This window comes from Camarhynchus parvulus, chromosome 3 (genome assembly GCF_901933205.1).
Source record: "Camarhynchus parvulus chromosome 3, STF_HiC, whole genome shotgun sequence".
NCBI classification, from domain to species: Eukaryota; Metazoa; Chordata; class Aves; order Passeriformes; family Thraupidae; genus Camarhynchus; species Camarhynchus parvulus.
Window position 1 is genome coordinate 6,180,629 of NC_044573.1, and position 16,448 is coordinate 6,197,076.

The following is a 16,448-nucleotide window of genomic DNA, read 5'->3' on the forward strand; positions in this document are numbered from 1 at the left end:
TCCACAGTGATCAAACCCCTCTAAAACGTTTCCCTGTCAGGAAAAGATGCAATGCAACGTCACTGCTCCAGGCTGGTGGGCACACCAAGCTCCCAGAGCACTGCTGACATGGGGGAAAGCAGCCTCAGCAGGCAAATTCCTGGAGAGACGCTTTCCTACAGCCATCCCCAGCCATCCCAGGACTTTGGGGATTTGCAGCAAGAGATTTACCCGTGGCATGGGAGCAGGCCTAAGACATGTGGCCACCAGCAGCAGTGGTTGCTCATTGTTCAAGGAAGAAGCAGCACTGAGCCCTTCTCCATCCTGCTCTACATCCATCCCAGCCTTATCTTCTCCCTACCCCATTTCCCACCTGGGTGAACTCAAAACTTTCCACAAGCAGGAAAGTTTAAACTGCATGGCAAGGCTTTGAACTTGCTTTTGCGCGTGGCTGACTTGCTAGTAGTCATCCCAGAAAGCCAGCAGCATAAAAGAATGGCTATTTTTTGTTTCCCCCATCATTTCTGAGGGCTTTGAAGTCTGACTTGCCAGAAGTAGGGTGGCTGGGTTCCAGTGCATAGCTGCCACAGGGGTAAGCACCATCCAGGAGCATGAGCTTGAAACTGATGGGAAGGGAGCTGTGTCTTTATGGGACCCCCAAGGAAAGGGCTGATGCTGTGCTCCATGCCAGGATGCTAAAGCTCAGAAGTGCTCTGTGGATCCTGCTAGCCTGCTGTGGGGACTGGCTCAAAAGGCAGCCCATTAAATGCCTCACCAAATATTCTATTGCCCACCAAGGTGTTGGACTCCCCTGTGAGCAAACGGGGATGAGCTGAGTCATTAAGCAGCTTCCTTGCTGAGAGAAACTGGCAATTTAGTCTAAAACCAGAAAAGACATGATCTGAAGTCAGACTGTGCACACAGACATCTCTGTGGCTGGCAGAGGGAACTCTCCATTGCTGTGTTTCCCACAGCACATGGAGCTCTGCTTCCAGGAGTTTTCATTCCCCACAGGCTCCAGGGCAATCACTGAGGCACCACACAGAGTGTGCTGTTTCCACCAGCCAGGGGAAGGGGCTGCTCAGCAGCTCTCTGGACCCACGGAGGGCTCCTGACAGAGCACAGAGAGGACATAATGGTGATGGAAGCGCTCTGGAAATCTGCACCTTTTCAACTGGGAGGAAAGGAAGTCTCCAATTAGCTCCTCCTCCTTCAAAGGCAAGCACACAGCAGTCATAAAACACCACATCGTCCATTATTGCAAAACACAGCTAAACACATAGTTACCACTACACCAAATGTGCAAGCCTCACTATTTCCTACTGCTCAAATTGCATGACAAAGAGAGGAACCACAGCTTTAACTATATGTCTGTCTTGAAGCAGTGCCCTGTTTCACCGAGAAGTGATGAGGCTTTGTGGCATTTTCACCGAGACTTTTCGGTTTTGGCTGGAAGGGGGAAGAAGAGGGAGCTCAGGGAGGCACGTGGTCTCTTCTCAGAGTATCCATGAGCCCAGCAGTGAAGGCAACCATATGGGCTGCAAGTCAAGCACTCTGCCTGAACTCATCCCCCCAGGACAAAGCTCTCATCACTGCCTTTCCCTGGACCACTGAAGACTTCATTATGTATTCAAAAAGAAAGAGAAATTCAAGTTCAAGCCAGTTCATCCTCTAGAGCATGGTCTTACCACAGAAGTACTGTTCATCTAAAGGGCAAGATAGAGAATTAATCTGAGAGGTGGGAAGAAAGTGTCCTGTACATGCATTTAGTTCTAAATCTCTTTTTATAATTGCTTGAAAATTTTCAGGAAGAACAAGTCCCCAGAAGGAGCTGGAGGTGAGTAGTGTAGATGTAGACCACACGCAGACATGCAAAGGACATGGTCAAACAGCTCTGTGAATAACTGGAAGCCTGAGGTGGGATTTCCTGGGCAGTGCAAGCCAGCCTGGCTGCAGGCTGCTCTGGCTGGGTGCTGGCCGCTTTCCCCCACATTTCTCCACTGGCCCAGCATGATCCTGAGTGCAGGCACGAGGCCACTGAGGGTTAAGAGGCTGGAGCTGTTTGCAGAGCCACATCCTGGTCAGTTCACCTTAACCCTAAAATAAAATCCCAGCCCTGTTTCTGCTCCTGCCACAGATCTTTCCCTTCAGCCACACTCGTGTTGCTCCCCCCTGCTGCAGCTCCACCATCCTTGCACATCCCTGCCATCCTGAGTAATGGTGCTCCCCGTTCAACACACACAAATTATGACAAATAAAAAGGCTGCTATTTATTGAAAGCCAAACTGTTCTCAGCTGCACAAATGTTAATTCAGCAGCACTGCTGTGCCTGTAATAGTGCTGCTGTGGATTAAGAAATAAACAGTGCACCACAGTTCCCTGGGCTGAGGAGGGGTCAGTCACACCACTGCCATACATCCCATAACCACAGGAAACCTCCACAGAAATAAGACACTGGGGAAAAGGAGGGAGGGCAGAACAAAGGACAAAGTTAGTGGAGGGTCTGGAGCACAAGGCTTATGGGAAGCAGATGAGGGAGCTGGGTTTTTTTAGCCTGAAGAAAAGGAGGCTCCACATCTGCCTGAAAGGAGGGGGTGGCCAGGCTACAGAGTCTCTTCTCCCAGGTGACAAGTGACAGAACAAGAGGAGATAGCTAGGGCAGGTTTCTGTTGGATATTAGGAAAAATTCATTTACTCAAAGGGTGGCCAGGCATTGGAACAGGCTGCTCACAGAGGTGGTACACCCACCTCCCTGGAGGTATTTAAAAGACGTGTAGATGTGGTACTGGGGGACGTGATGGCTTGGCAGTGCTGGATAATGGTTGAACTCCATGATTTAAAGGCCTTTTCCAACCCACACAATAGAAGCTGTGCTGGGCCACACCAGAGATCTGACATGCAATGACTTGTCTCCGGCAGATCGGAGAGGGAGAGGATAACTGAGCAAGCCAAAATTAATAGGAAAAACCAGACTGCTCTCAAGGGGTCTGCTTGCACTGACAGAACTCAATTCCCTGCTTTACAGCAGAATAGCTCAATTCTTAATTGCCTGATTTCAATACAAATGCATTTGTTGCTTATAAAAGCAGCCGTGCTCTGCTCCAGTTCTCTTTTGCATCGGAAGAATGAGCTCACCACACTCCACACAGGCATGGAGCCCAAAAACGTCACAGCTAAGTCCTGCTGGAGGATGGACTGGTGTCAACACCCAGACAAAAAGAGAAACCAGCTCGGGTTTTACCCTGAAACCTGTTTGCTTTGTGTGGCTCGCTGCTGGAACAAAGGAGGCAAAGACAAAGGAGGCGAACAAGGGAAGTAGTCCTGTGTGCCTGGAGCCTTTGAGTTTCCTTGGAGGTCTTGGAACCTCCCCCTGGGATCGTACAGTAAAAGGTGTTACCAACTACCCTCCAGCCAACACAGGCACACGGTCCTGCCTGAGACTCCCCAGCCTGGGAAGGGAGGCAGGGCAGTGAGCAACCATCACAGCAGCGCTGCTTTCCAACCCACCCAGGATGCACAAACTCCCCATCACAACCAGCTCTCCCCAAAGATCAGTGGAGTTGGGATATACTACGCAAATAAACATTTCCCACCTTGCAGAAGGACAGATGTCACGGCTGGTGATGCCCTGCAACTTCCCCAGCCCTCGGGGGTGAACTCCAAGTGGAGGTCAGGTGCAATCAGCTGAGTAGGCAGGGGCTGAGGCAGCGGCAGCCTGGGGATGCTGCTCCTGTGCAATCACCCTGATTGCACACGCACACTCAGAGGAACAGGGCGGATTGATTTTGATTTCCATCACGGAGAAACACTGAACAGCATCCAAGAGCCTCCAGGCCCCTGGGAAGGGCTGGAGCTGTGAGCTCCAGCACAAACAGCTGGTGAGCAGCTTTGGCTCCTGCCAGGGACTGCTGGCCCCAAAGGGACAGACCTGCAGGACACCACTGTCCCTCGCTGCCACGCATTCCTGACTTCCCTCATTAAATCCTCTCGTGTAACAACTTTCATTTCTTTTTCCTCTTCTTTTTGTTTTTGGCAAGTTTTTCTTCATTTCCCCCCTCTTCTATTAGAGACTAGTTTTTGGGTTAACTTCAAATTGTTGTCTAAATTCTTGCCTGAATGAAAATCTGTTTTTTAGTCCCCTCCAGCTACAGACTGATCCAGTAGGAAATCCAGCTCAGTTTATCCATCCAGAAAGATGCTAACTTCAAAAAAAATTTTTAAAGGCTCCATTTTTAAAAGTCACTTACTGGATTCAAAATTCCTTAGTGCTGATGCTAATTCTTGGAAATTTCTGGGAAATAAAGAACAGGCCAGGGAACAAATAATCACCAAAAGCTATGCAGGATAACAATAGATAGTCTGCTCCTGAAAGTTGGTTATGTTTTCTTTGGGAAGGGACAGAGGAAGGGAATTAAAAACATGAGCAAGCCCTTTTACAAAGGGGTTGATTCAAACCATGGATCATTTTCCCAGCTAACAAGCATTGGCTCAATGAGTATAATTTTCTCCAATGTTTTTTAGGTGCTGAGTGCAGTAGCACAGGGCTCTGCTATGAGAACAAGGTGAATCCCTAGCCTGAGTTCACACTGCCTCTTTCTGCACCTTCCATCCAAGGAATCTTTTGGACACTGCCTTTCTCATCACCTTGATGCCTTGTGAAAGCTGACCCAGAACAAAGGCTAGACAGAGTTAAAGAATAAAGCAGGGATTTCTTGAAAGGCCTCAATGGATCCACCTTGGGCAGCACAAGAGCCCAGCCAAGACGAACCCAAAATGGCACAAAATGGACGACGGTCACGAGGTCTCACACTTTTATAAGTTCTGGTCCATTTGCACATTCAAGTTAATTGTCCAATTATAGCTTTAACTTATGAAATCCCATCCTTCTTGTTTTTCTCTCTTCATCCTGCCATTGTTTCTGCTCTTGGGCCTGAGATCTGGATCATTTGTCCCTGGTCCCCAGCTAGAGAAGGAATTGTTTTGCCTCCCTACTCTGTGAAGAGAGCTTCACCATCCCCTAATATGGAGTTCAGAATTACACACTGAAGCAGTAAAGAACCTGAAAAATATAAAAGCTAGACCTGAGGCATCAACCTGACCCCAGATACCTGAGACCAGCACCCAAGGAGTCCATGCCCTGATGCTCTTTCAGACAGTCCTTTCACCAGGCACATCCCCACAAGTCACACCAGAGGCACTCAGGGATTCCTCCCATGCTGATCCTCAAACTCCCACTGGCCACCTTGCAGCTTTTCTCCCAGCTGCCCCCACACACAACAGTCTGTGCTAATCAGAGGACAGATCTTCTCATGCCAGCTCCTGCCCAGCATCCCCTCATTCCACGAGGGAGCTACAGGGTCCCCAAGAGACCAAGGGCGAGCAGGGCAGGAGCAGTAGTCTGCAACCTTGAAGACCCTTCAGAAAAGCCTTCAGCCACTTCACCCTGTGCCCATTTCAGCCTTCTTTTAAAGCAAATAAGCACTGAGATCATGGACTATCCTTCACATTTTGCAATGGGCACCATACTGAGCCCTGGTGCAGGGCCAAGGCACTGCTGCACAGGTGGTTATCTCTCTCCCCTCACACGTATCATACCTGAAAATATAACCAATGTCAGCAGAAGCAAAGCATTCCACATTTAGCACCACCACAATTCACATCATCTGGACCATCCTCCATCTTTTTGCATCTGCTCAGTATGATGCACTATGATCAGGACAGAGAGAAGTCTTTAGCCTGAACATTAATTGAATAAAAATGCATATTCTGCAACAGTTAATCATTCCATGGCTTCCTCGGTTCCAATCAATAGCTTGTGTGAAGGAAAAGCAGCAAACAATGAAAAAGAATTGTTCTGAACATTTTAAAAGGAGCATGTCAGTTTTTAAAATCTGACATAATTCTTCACGGAAAATTTCCCTTTGATTGATCTTTAGAAAAGCCTAGCTGTAGAAAATACTATATTCAGTCCAAAACAGAACTTCTTTTCCATTTCTCAAAACTGTTGGTGAGCCAAAGGAATAGTTAATTGTGAGGTCCTGCTGTATTTGCTCCCTTCAGCCTGACCTCCAGTAATGCTTGAAATACCACATGCAAAGCCTCTTTTACAGATTTCACATTTCAATGGGCATAGGTTGTGGGCCTGGGGATGCAAACACAGCCTGAAGCAGTCCCCATCTGATGGGAAACTGTAACTATTGCAGAGCTGGGAAAAGTGACATTTCAAAGGTCATCTTGGTGCTCCTGATCCACCTTCCCTCCCTTTTCAGGCACATATTAAACAAGAGGAGTTTACAAGTCAAAAAGTTGTTTCTGACTGTCACTATCTGAAACCAAGCTGTTTTCTCTCCACTTTATACATTACCCCCAGATATGAAGACTCCAAACTCTGAGCATAATTGGCAATTCTCTTGACAATGTACAAGGTAAAATAGAAGCAGCATGTTGCTCAACTGCTCAGTTGGATCTGGAACAAAGACAGCAGTTATAATTGCTATCTACCACTTAAATAACCAGATACTGCACGACAGTAAATGGAGGCTAAGAGATTATTAGGACCGAGATGCCAGTCACAGGTAAAATTCCAGACAAATTTATTTTAATGTCAGAGGGAGCTAATGGTGGAGGCTGAGAAAAATACAGATTTAGGTTAAATTGGCCATGATTTGTCAGCAGGATACAACTGCACTGAGTCTCTGGGAGATGTATTCAGGTGGGAAACAGTCTCTCTTGGGGAAATTACAGGTATCTCTTGGCTGAGTTGTTTAGGTAGCTTAAACACCTGGGATCACATATCCTTAGAGTTGGCACTGCAATGGCCTAGGAACAAAGATTGTACAAACATTTCTGCATGGGTGAAAGGTGCCCAACCTGATATTTCCTGATACCTCCCTACTCCTCCTGGGGGACCAACTCCCAGAGCCAGCTGGACACAGCATCGGCCTTTCAGTGTGGGAATCTACAAAATTAGAGGTTTTTGGGAAAGCTGCTAAAGGCAGGCTCTAGAGGCAGGAGAACTGTGATTAGAGCTAAGCAGCAGCCATGAGATAGGTCAGCAGAAAAATTATTTAAACTACAGAAAAGTAAGGACAAATAGAACAATGATCTGTGTATTAACGCTTGTCTAGAATAACTCTCTAAGCTACAGAAAAGTTTATCTAGCAACATATTAGGAAGTTTGAAGCTTAATAATGGAGCTCTGTGCATTGTATTTTAAGGCTTACAAGCAGGTATTGTATTCAAAATAAGCAAGCAATGTTTTAACCAAAGGTACATGTGCTTATAGGGATTAGATAGAACTACTGTCAATTTGCTTTTGCTTTGTGTGATTGGTCAAAAAACTTATAAAGTAAGTTGGAACATTAAGTTCTGTGTCTGCTGCCTGGGATGTGGGCTGCTGGCATCTTCCCATTGTCATAACCATGTAATGAGACTGATGCTGGAAAACAAAACAGCTCAAAGCACGTTCCCAGCAGTCCTGTCCCATCCATGATTTGTACACAGCCCCCAGCTGGTAACATTTCAGGACTTATGAAATGCAAGCACAGCTTCATTTGCCTCCTGACCCCTCACTCAAAACATCTGCAGCTCTACAAATGGAAAGGAAACACTGCAATCCAGCAACATCTTCTACCCCTGCTTCATTCTGTCAGGAAAGGGAGGCCACACTCTGATGTCACCATGACACAGCATGGCTGCTGTGGTGACATTTGAGAATTTCTGGTTGCTCTCCTCAGCCCTTTATCTTGCATCTTGTCTGGCAAGGTGAAGCCTGCATGGTTGGGAGACATCTGCAGGTGAAAATTTTGGCCAAAATTTTTGAGGGGAAAAAAAAAAGGGGGGTCTTCTTCAGCCCTGGAATCCTGACTGTCTGTTCCAGATGACCCAATTGAGTCGGCAGTCTCAATTTTTGTCCCTTGGCATAGAAGGGCAGCTGGTGATGCTGCTTTAGCCTCTATAAAAGAACAAAAGGCTTTTCAATGTCCATGTCACAAACCCTGGGCCATATGGTTTAATTTTTTGAAGGAGAGCTCTGGCAAAGCCAAGGATTTTGATCCTGCTCCTTCCTGAAAAAAAAACACCCTGGAAAATTGTTGGCTGCTGTAAAAAAATTCTTCAGAAGGGAAGTGCGGGGATGGAGAGGACATATGTAAATTTTTGAAACCAATTGCACAAAAACTTTTATTCACAACCTTAGTATTCATGGATTCAGCAAAATAGAAGGGAATTCTCCAATACCTGCCTCACCTGACAAACTTCAAGCACTAGCAGCAGCAGATTCTGCTTTTGGCAAGGAACGTCAGTCCCTTTGCACATGAAATAACTCTCAGGATATTAGAGTGGGATAGATGTTCATCCCACAGCACAGTGCCTCAAAATCAGTGGTATTTGGGTTTCTAAGTCACTTTGTATGCTTTTGTAGTCCTACACTTCTCTGCTGCAAAAGCACCGGGGTGTTAGACTTAAGAGAACTGTATCATAACATTTTATTCCAGTTTATTCATCTTTAAAATGCCCCTGGAGAGACCTTTCTAATATCTGTGTTTGTCTTTTGTGAGTCTAATGCTTAGTTATCCTGGTTTTTCTCTCTCAGACTGGAAACAGAGGCAACTAACTCTTCTCCTTTGCATTTTTAGTTACTTTCCTAATACAACCAACATTCCCACCTGCTGTGAGCCCATAGGCAGAGTGCTGGTGTAAAAAACTCAGCACCAGCTGCACTCTCACCAGACACAGACTTTGAAGGAAAACTGCCCAAGGAGAAGCCCAGAAATTCAGCCTGTGGTGGGAGCAGCTTCTGCAGAAGACAATAATCTCTTCATGGCACCTCCACAGAAGACACCCAAATATCCAAATATCTGCACCCAGCACCTCCACACCTACCATGGGCTGTGTTTCCCGCCTTTCCATGTGGGCATCCACATTTAGCAGCTCTGCAGGCTGTCCTGGCTGCTCTGCTTCCCTTCTGGGATGCATGAGTTCCAACATCCACGCTGGCTGCATCCTCTGCTGCTGCTGTGCCAAGGCCACCGCGCTGCCAAGCTCCAGCAGCACACCCTCACTGCCCTAACCCATCTGCCATGCAAATAAATATTTTCCTGTTGTTCCATGCTGCCTCTTTACAGTCTCAGTCACTGTCCCTATACCCTGAGGCATTGTCCCAGCCCAGGGAAGCCAAAGGCCTCAGATACTATTGGCAAAACCCAGAAAAAGGGGCAGCACGTGGCTCATCCAGGAGCTGCACCAGCAGCAAATGGCACACAGCAGTCAGTGCTCTACAGAGCAGTTGGACCACGGGAAGATCTCCTAAATTAGGTCCTAGGATAAAAGAGCTGAGCATGTGATTCCTACCTCCCGTTCTAAACTTCCATATGCCAGATGATAACTGCCTACTAAATGGCAACTGGGAATCAGCACACAAACTTCATCTCCTGCCTTGCCCCAGTTACTTTAAAATAGGCATTGCTGAGTCAGCCGCCTGGATTACAGAGATCAGAGATCTTCAACAGAATTTAACAACTTTTCAGGCTTGCACAAAGTCCTCTAGAAGCAGATCAAAGTGGGAACAGCAGTTCTGGTCAGGCTCACAGGTGGAAGCAACCTTCCTACAAGAATGTACCTAATGGAATCACTAATGTTGCAGAGGCTGTGTTATAGGTGAGTAATGCAACAGTTGGCTCTCAGTCAGGAGATGGATATTATGCAGATGTTAAAATGCAGAGTGATGCTACTGCGATATGTCCCTCCATAGTGCTCTTTCCCCTCCCCCTTTTAATAGCCTCAGTAGAGAGGACCAGCTTATTACCAAAATCTGACCTCCAACCAAGATATAAGAAAGTAATCTCCACCAATGGACAGCAGAGAAGGAATTGACAAAAATTTGGGAGGGGCTAAAGATATAAAAGGCAAAGCATCCATTTTGTGGCTGATAGTCATGGGGGCTCCCAGCGCTGTACTCTTTCCTTATTTATTCCTTTTGTTGTAATTTTTGTTAACGTTCAAGAAACTTTTAAAACTTTCTAAAGTGAGCAATCGTTTCTCACAGGTTATCTTTCCTCCACACATCCCACAGCAAGGATCCCTCCTTACAACTCTGCTTCCAGTGTTCTCCTTGAGGTTTACTTTCCTGCTCAACACAGACCTCCCACCCCAGTGTGAAAAATGCCTATTATGTGATTGGCTTTTCACAAATATTGAAATGAATATTATATGTGTTATGTTAGAAAGTTATAATGTATTAATCCTTTTCTGTAGGGTGTTAAATATAGTTTTAGGCTATAACATAATATTAAAATAGAAACTGTGCTATGTAAGATACTTTTTCTAACTAGTTCAAGAAATTCTTTGTACAGAGATAACAGCAACAAGATACAAAATTTTCAAGAGAAGAATTATTGCCTCCTTATCAGCAAGAACCAAACGTGGTGGGGACTGAGATGACTGATTTACAAGATGAGGGGGGCAAGCTGACAATAACCAGAAAACACCCTTTGTTTGAAAGAACTTTTGAATCATATATGAGATATTTGAATATGCAACAGGCTATTGCTTTTAAGGGTTAATCCTTTGTTAGTGACCCATGCTTTCAAGAGGAAAGCATCCAAACGTTTGTAATTCTTTCCTTTTTTATTGTCCTAACTCTGATTGTCCAAATTCTTATCGCTCTAATTTGTATTACTATTTTTATAGCCATTTTGTTACTATTAAACTTTTAAAATTTTAAAATTGTTCACCCCAGCGTGCCGGCCTTTATCCACTGGCCACCAGTGGTCCCATGGAGCAGCAGTGCCACCAAGCTCCCCAGCTCTGGAACTCACCGTGGGCCTCTTCCATTGGATCTGCCAGAGCTTCTCCTCCGGGAGCAGGCTGGCACCGATGGAGCTGACGTGGGCAGGGAAGGTGGTATCCTCAAAGAGCAGCCCTTGGCTCAGGCACGAGGCTCTCAGCTCTCTGAAGTCCTGGCCGTTGAATTTCCTCAGGTTCTGGGGGCTTCCTGTGGCTCCTGAGGTTTGCCAGCCCCGCTCTGGGGTCACAGAGGAGCTGGGGGCCAGCATCCTGCCCTTTTCCTGTGCGGGGAATACAGGGACTGCCATTAGTTTCCCAATTCCAAGTGGTGCATCAGGAGCGTGTGGGATAACACCTCCCCCTCCCACCAGGAGAACTGTGGAGCTGCAGCTTGCAAAGCTGAGGGCAGCCACAGTGACAAAACCCTTATTAGCTGGAAATGCATGGGCAAAGAGCAGTCGTCAAATCCCCACTGGTTTATCTTAAACCAGGGCTGTCAGTGCTACAAATTCAATTTGGAGTCTTCCCCGAGGACAGAGAGCAAAGCTGTTAGTGAGCTGCTGTGTGAGCACTGAGGTACAGCTGCAATATAAGCCAGCACAGGGGATGGAACAGGAGCTGCACACTCAGAGGAATGTCATTGTGAGCAGGGATGATGCCCACAGGTACCCAGGACTCTTTGGGTCAGGAATCACAGCTGTGCCCAGAGCAAAAACTGTTGTTTAAACTGAGCAGTCCCTGCATGGCATCACCAGGTATTCCAGTCTGAAGCAGGGTGGAACCCCTCTCCCTTTCTTTCTAACAGAAAGGGGCACTTTAATTAGGAAATTGAACATTACATACACACAGTGAAACCCTGGACCGAACAGACCTGCTAATACACCTGCTGGCACAGCTAGGGATGGATGCAGGAGCCAAAATCTCCTGCTGAGGGCTTTGTCCCTTTACAGGCATCAAAAGGCACAGCAGGAGTCCTGCCAGCAAAGATCTACTTTTGTTCCAAGGGGAGGTAGCTCATCTTCCACAGAGACACTGTGGGATGGGAGAGATTTTAGTACAGGAGCGGGAGAAGGACACAGGAAAGAGGAAAAACCACTCATTTGGAGGGGCCACTGGCACTGGGGCTTAAAGAAAGCAATTTATTCTATCAAGCAGAGCACAGGTTTGGAGGTGTGCTCCCCAGAGCCCCATGGATGCACAGACACACAGCTGGGTACCAGCTCCTGGGGATGTCCCTTCTGAAAGGTTCTGCTGCGGTTTCAGGGCTCAGAGAAGCAGCAGGAAGGTCATGCAGCCTGCCTTGCCTCCTGGTTCCTTCAGCTCCTCTGGTAAAACAGAATTACATGTTGCTGGATAAACATAGGACTCAGGGTCCACCCCAGTTTTCATCTTTCATTCCCATTTGCCCTCACAAAACCCAAATATTAACTATCCTGAGCTATATTTCCCCTTTTGCCTCTTTCCCTATGAAGAGAAGCCCCTTATCAGCAGATTTCAAAGGCAGGATCCCAGTGATCCTCCTCTGGCATCTTGCTTTATGGATGCCACCACACTCGATCCAGGGATTTCTGCTCCTGGCTTCCATAAATTAGCACTGGAAAATCCACCACATGCCCGGGGCAAGCCTCACGTCCAGTTAATTAACTTTGCTGTGCTAATTTCTAGCCTGAAGTCACCTAGTCTCACTTTCCAGCAATGGGATGCCATAGCTCTTTTGGTTGGTTGGTTTTGTTTGCTTGTTTGATTTTTTTTTGTTGTTAATTTTTTTTTTTGGTAGATGAAAGGGCTCTTTTCTACCAAACAAACTTATCTGTAGATCTGAGATGTCCCTGGTGCTGCACAAATAGAGCAGATGGCTCCTGTAAGAGCAAAGCCTCAGGTTTGTATTGTGAATTCTTCCCACATGTCAGAAACACAGCTCAGCTGCAATGAAGGTGTGACAGAGCCCCCCACTCCCCTCCCTACACCCTTTTTACTTTGTCTCATCACCTTTCTCAGTGCTTCAAGTCACTTAGCCTCCTGGCATGGTAACAACAGCCTAAACAAATAAGTGGTTTTGCATCTCATCGTTTTAATTAAAAGCCCCTTCCCCCCCCCAAAAAAAATCCAAAACCACCCTCGGCCAACAAGAGGAGAGAGCATTCCCCTGGGGTTTGCATTTTTTAATACAATGGAAATAAATCTTCTGTAATGTACCATAACACGACAAGGGAATGGCTTCTTAACAAATACTCATTTGAAACTGTGCCCAGGCTCCGTGCATGCTAAGATCTATTTCTTGAAACAGTGTTCCAGCAAAACTGATTACTAATTCCAAAGCTCAAATTAAAATTAACAGAGCTTGAAGGCTGGGTCTGACACACGTTCCCTCTCTTCTGACAGAGAACAAGAGTTTTTAGCATGTGTGTGTGTGTGTTTAATTACGTTGTTTAACATATTGGGATTAAATTAGCAACCAGACTGAGGAAAATAACACACTTAACTACTACTCCCTTGCAGGAATATCTTCATCAGCACAGACACAGGAGTTCTACACCCACCTGTGAAAAATGCATGTATTTTATGATTGGCTTTTCGCAAATATTAAAATGAATATTACATGTGTTGTGTTAGAAAGTAATGCTGTGTTAATTCTCTTAAGTAGTGTGTTAAATATAGTTTTAGGTTATAAAAATTGTTAAAATAGAAACTATGCTATGTAGGATACTTTTTTTAAAGAGAGGATTCGCAGTGAGATAGCAGCCACAGGACACCTAAATCTTTCAGAGAAAAAGAATTTATTGCTCCATTATTAGAAGAAACCAACTTCTTCCTGCCTTGAAGGTGCTGTCAGGATTCAGAGGAAGAAGCTGACGATGACCAGACAGAATCCTGTGTTTGAATGGAATTTATCATTATGTATGAAATGTATGAATATGCAACAGGCTGTTGCTTTTAAGGGTTAATCCTCTGCTAACATGGGTTCTTTTTCAGGCTTGTGCTGCCCAGAAAAAGGTACCTGGACTGTCCTTAACTCTTTGTTTCTATTGTCTCATATGGTCCTAATTCAATTTGTCCAAATTATTATTACTCTAATTGTATTACTATTTTTATAACCATTCTATTACTATTAAACTTTTAAAATTTTAAAAACAAGTGGCTGGCGTTTTTCACACACCCATGCCCCTCTGCAGGCAGCCCATGGGGTCAGGACCTGGCTAGCAGTGCCCTGGCTGCTCCAACACGCTCTGATGGGTCACTTTTGGAGCAGCACCCTGAATCCTGGCCACAGCTCTCCCACGTGGCTCTCACAGGTCCATCAGCAACAGCAAAGGTCACAAAAGTTGCTGAAGCTGAATGTTTCCTGCTTGGCTGGGGAGCTTCTTACTGTTACTGACCTTGAGAGGCAGAAGGGCTTTAACGGGGCAGAGTTATAATGGAATGGGTATTGGAGAGGTTGCAAGGAGAGAGGGAGGGATTTCAAACACTCACAAAATCTGCTTCAGACATACTGTCAAACTCCAAAGAAAACCAAGAGACTGCCACTCGACTAAGGGAAGAAATTATTATTCAGAAGGGGCTAAACATTCAGGAGGGACTAAACAAACATTTGCATAGTCCTGGGATCTCCTTCAACACGCTTACTTATCTGAAATGGAGAAGGGAATCACACCCAACTTTGGTTTCTCTTCCTTCTCAGCACAGGGACATCCGTGTTGTCTGTCCTTGAGAAAGGGACAAACAGCAAAGAAACAGGGAGAGGAAGTAAGCAGAGGACAATCTACAGAGAGAAGGATATAAAGAGATCAAGTGATGCAGCTGGAAGGGATGGGAAGGAAAGAGGAGTGTCTGAACGTAGCAGGGCAAAAAGGTTGGTGACTCCTGCAGAAATCCATGGGGAAAGCCCAAGCAGCCACCATTCTCTGCACTGAACAGCCTAAAAGGCAGCAGGGAAGGTGTGTCCTGTCTCCCTCCATCTCTCATTCAGCAAAGATGTCAAGCCACAACCATAATCAGGTACTCAATGGCAGCAAAAGCTACTGACAGCTAATTAGTCTTTGCATAAAGATTTATGTCACAGTACAGACATCATTTCCTTCAATGGCTTTGGTATTTTTCACAGAGGAGAAAGTAGAAAAAGGCAATTAGAAACCATGTGTACTTCATGGCTGAACCTTCTCCTCTCCACTGATTTTTTTCAAAACATTTCCATTATATGTTGGCTTAGCTGAATTTCTGTACTTTAGAAAGAGCAACTAATTTTCTCAAACACAACAAAGAGTACCAGAAGAGCTGAAAAGCCAGCAGCCCTTCTTCCCCTGTTTCCTCTCAAACACTCCAAACTATCAAGCTGCATTTCATCACCCCATAATATTCAATACATGCCACAGTAATGCCAGCTCTCTTTCCTCTAAGATCCTGTCATTCACACACTTGAAGCATTGTAAAGATGTCAGGGACTCAGTTCCAGAATTATCTTATAATGAAGGAAAGTGTGAGTTTATTATCCCTCCCAGCATTCAGAGGGAGAAGCAGAGACAGCAAGCTGAGGGCGCAGTGCAGGGAGCAGAACGTGGGCGTCCCAAACCCCAGATGGACAGCAGCTCCTTGTGCACACCATGTGCAAAAGCCTTGGGCACCACAGAAAATCCAAACCAAAGCCAGGCACTCTGGCAGCCCTCGAGGAGATTTCTTTCCCAGTGGCATCTTGCACGACCTTCTGCTCCAAACAGCCTGTGAAGCACTCCCTTCTGGCTATTTATTAAGTCAACTTTCTTCTCGTTTTGCATACACAGCATAGGACAGCTCCAGATACCTTTTTTCTACCTCATTTAACATCAGCCCACAGTAACTATAGCATCCTCCTCATCTTAGAATCTCTACTCCCACTTGATCCAATTACTTCTGACAACTTACCGTTTTACAAAGGAGCCTCTTTCCAGGATGGCAAATTCATCTTTCCTTTCCCTCCAGGTAACATTAAGGATAGGGACTCTAATTTATTCTGTCTCTCCAAGGCAAATCCCTCTCAATGTGTCTGTGGTGCCTTTCCAGCCCCATTACTTGTGTTTCACCTGCTTCATCTGGTGCTAAACCAAAGAGCAAAGGGATGGTTCTTACCTGCAGAGCCTCCGGCGTAGCTCCAGCCAACACCAACACAGGGACAGGGGCTGGCCCAATCCCTGCTCTCCTTTATAGGGAAGCTTTGGCCACACCTTGAGCAAACGTGACCAAGCTGAAGCTCAGCAGCCAATCTGGCCTGGGTGTAATAGTTTCATACAGATATCACAGCAGGAAGACACACAAATATATGGAGATATGCACACACACACTTCTGTTGGCCATGCACAAGGAATTTTCTGTCGACCTACGTTTGTGGACAGCATCCTCTGGCCGAGTGGGGCTTCAGCTGCAGTTATTCTCAGAGGAAAAGAGGTTCATTTGCACCTCTCACCTTGTTTTTCTCCTCCTCAAAGCACCAGGAAATGCAGTAATCATTCAGGATCCAGGCACAGCCTGGACCTGGCAGGACTCAGCGCAGGACGAGTTATCAGAGGTGCATGTCATTCTTTCTGCAGCAGGAAGATCAGCAGATATTTTTAGGCCAATGCCTGTTAGCATTTATGCTGGGCTCTTACTTAAATTCCACTTCAGTTCACTTGGGCAGCTCATTTCCTCCAGGACTGCCTGAGGAAGTAAAACTT

The 16,448-nt window shown here is 46.0% G+C and overlaps 1 protein-coding gene across 1 annotated transcript in view; it reads right to left on the reverse strand.

Annotated features, from left to right (window-relative positions):
* The window catches only part of LOC115901579 (calpain-13-like), a 47,344-nt gene extending 36,311 nt beyond the window's left edge, over window positions 1-11,033 (reverse strand). Inside the window, exon 1 of the mRNA XM_030944289.1 lies at window positions 10,797-11,033. Within this exon, the coding sequence (XP_030800149.1) occupies window positions 10,797-11,033 (237 nt within the window). The remainder of the gene's footprint in view (window positions 1-10,796) is intronic.
* Window positions 11,034-16,448: the final 5,415 nt, after the last annotated feature.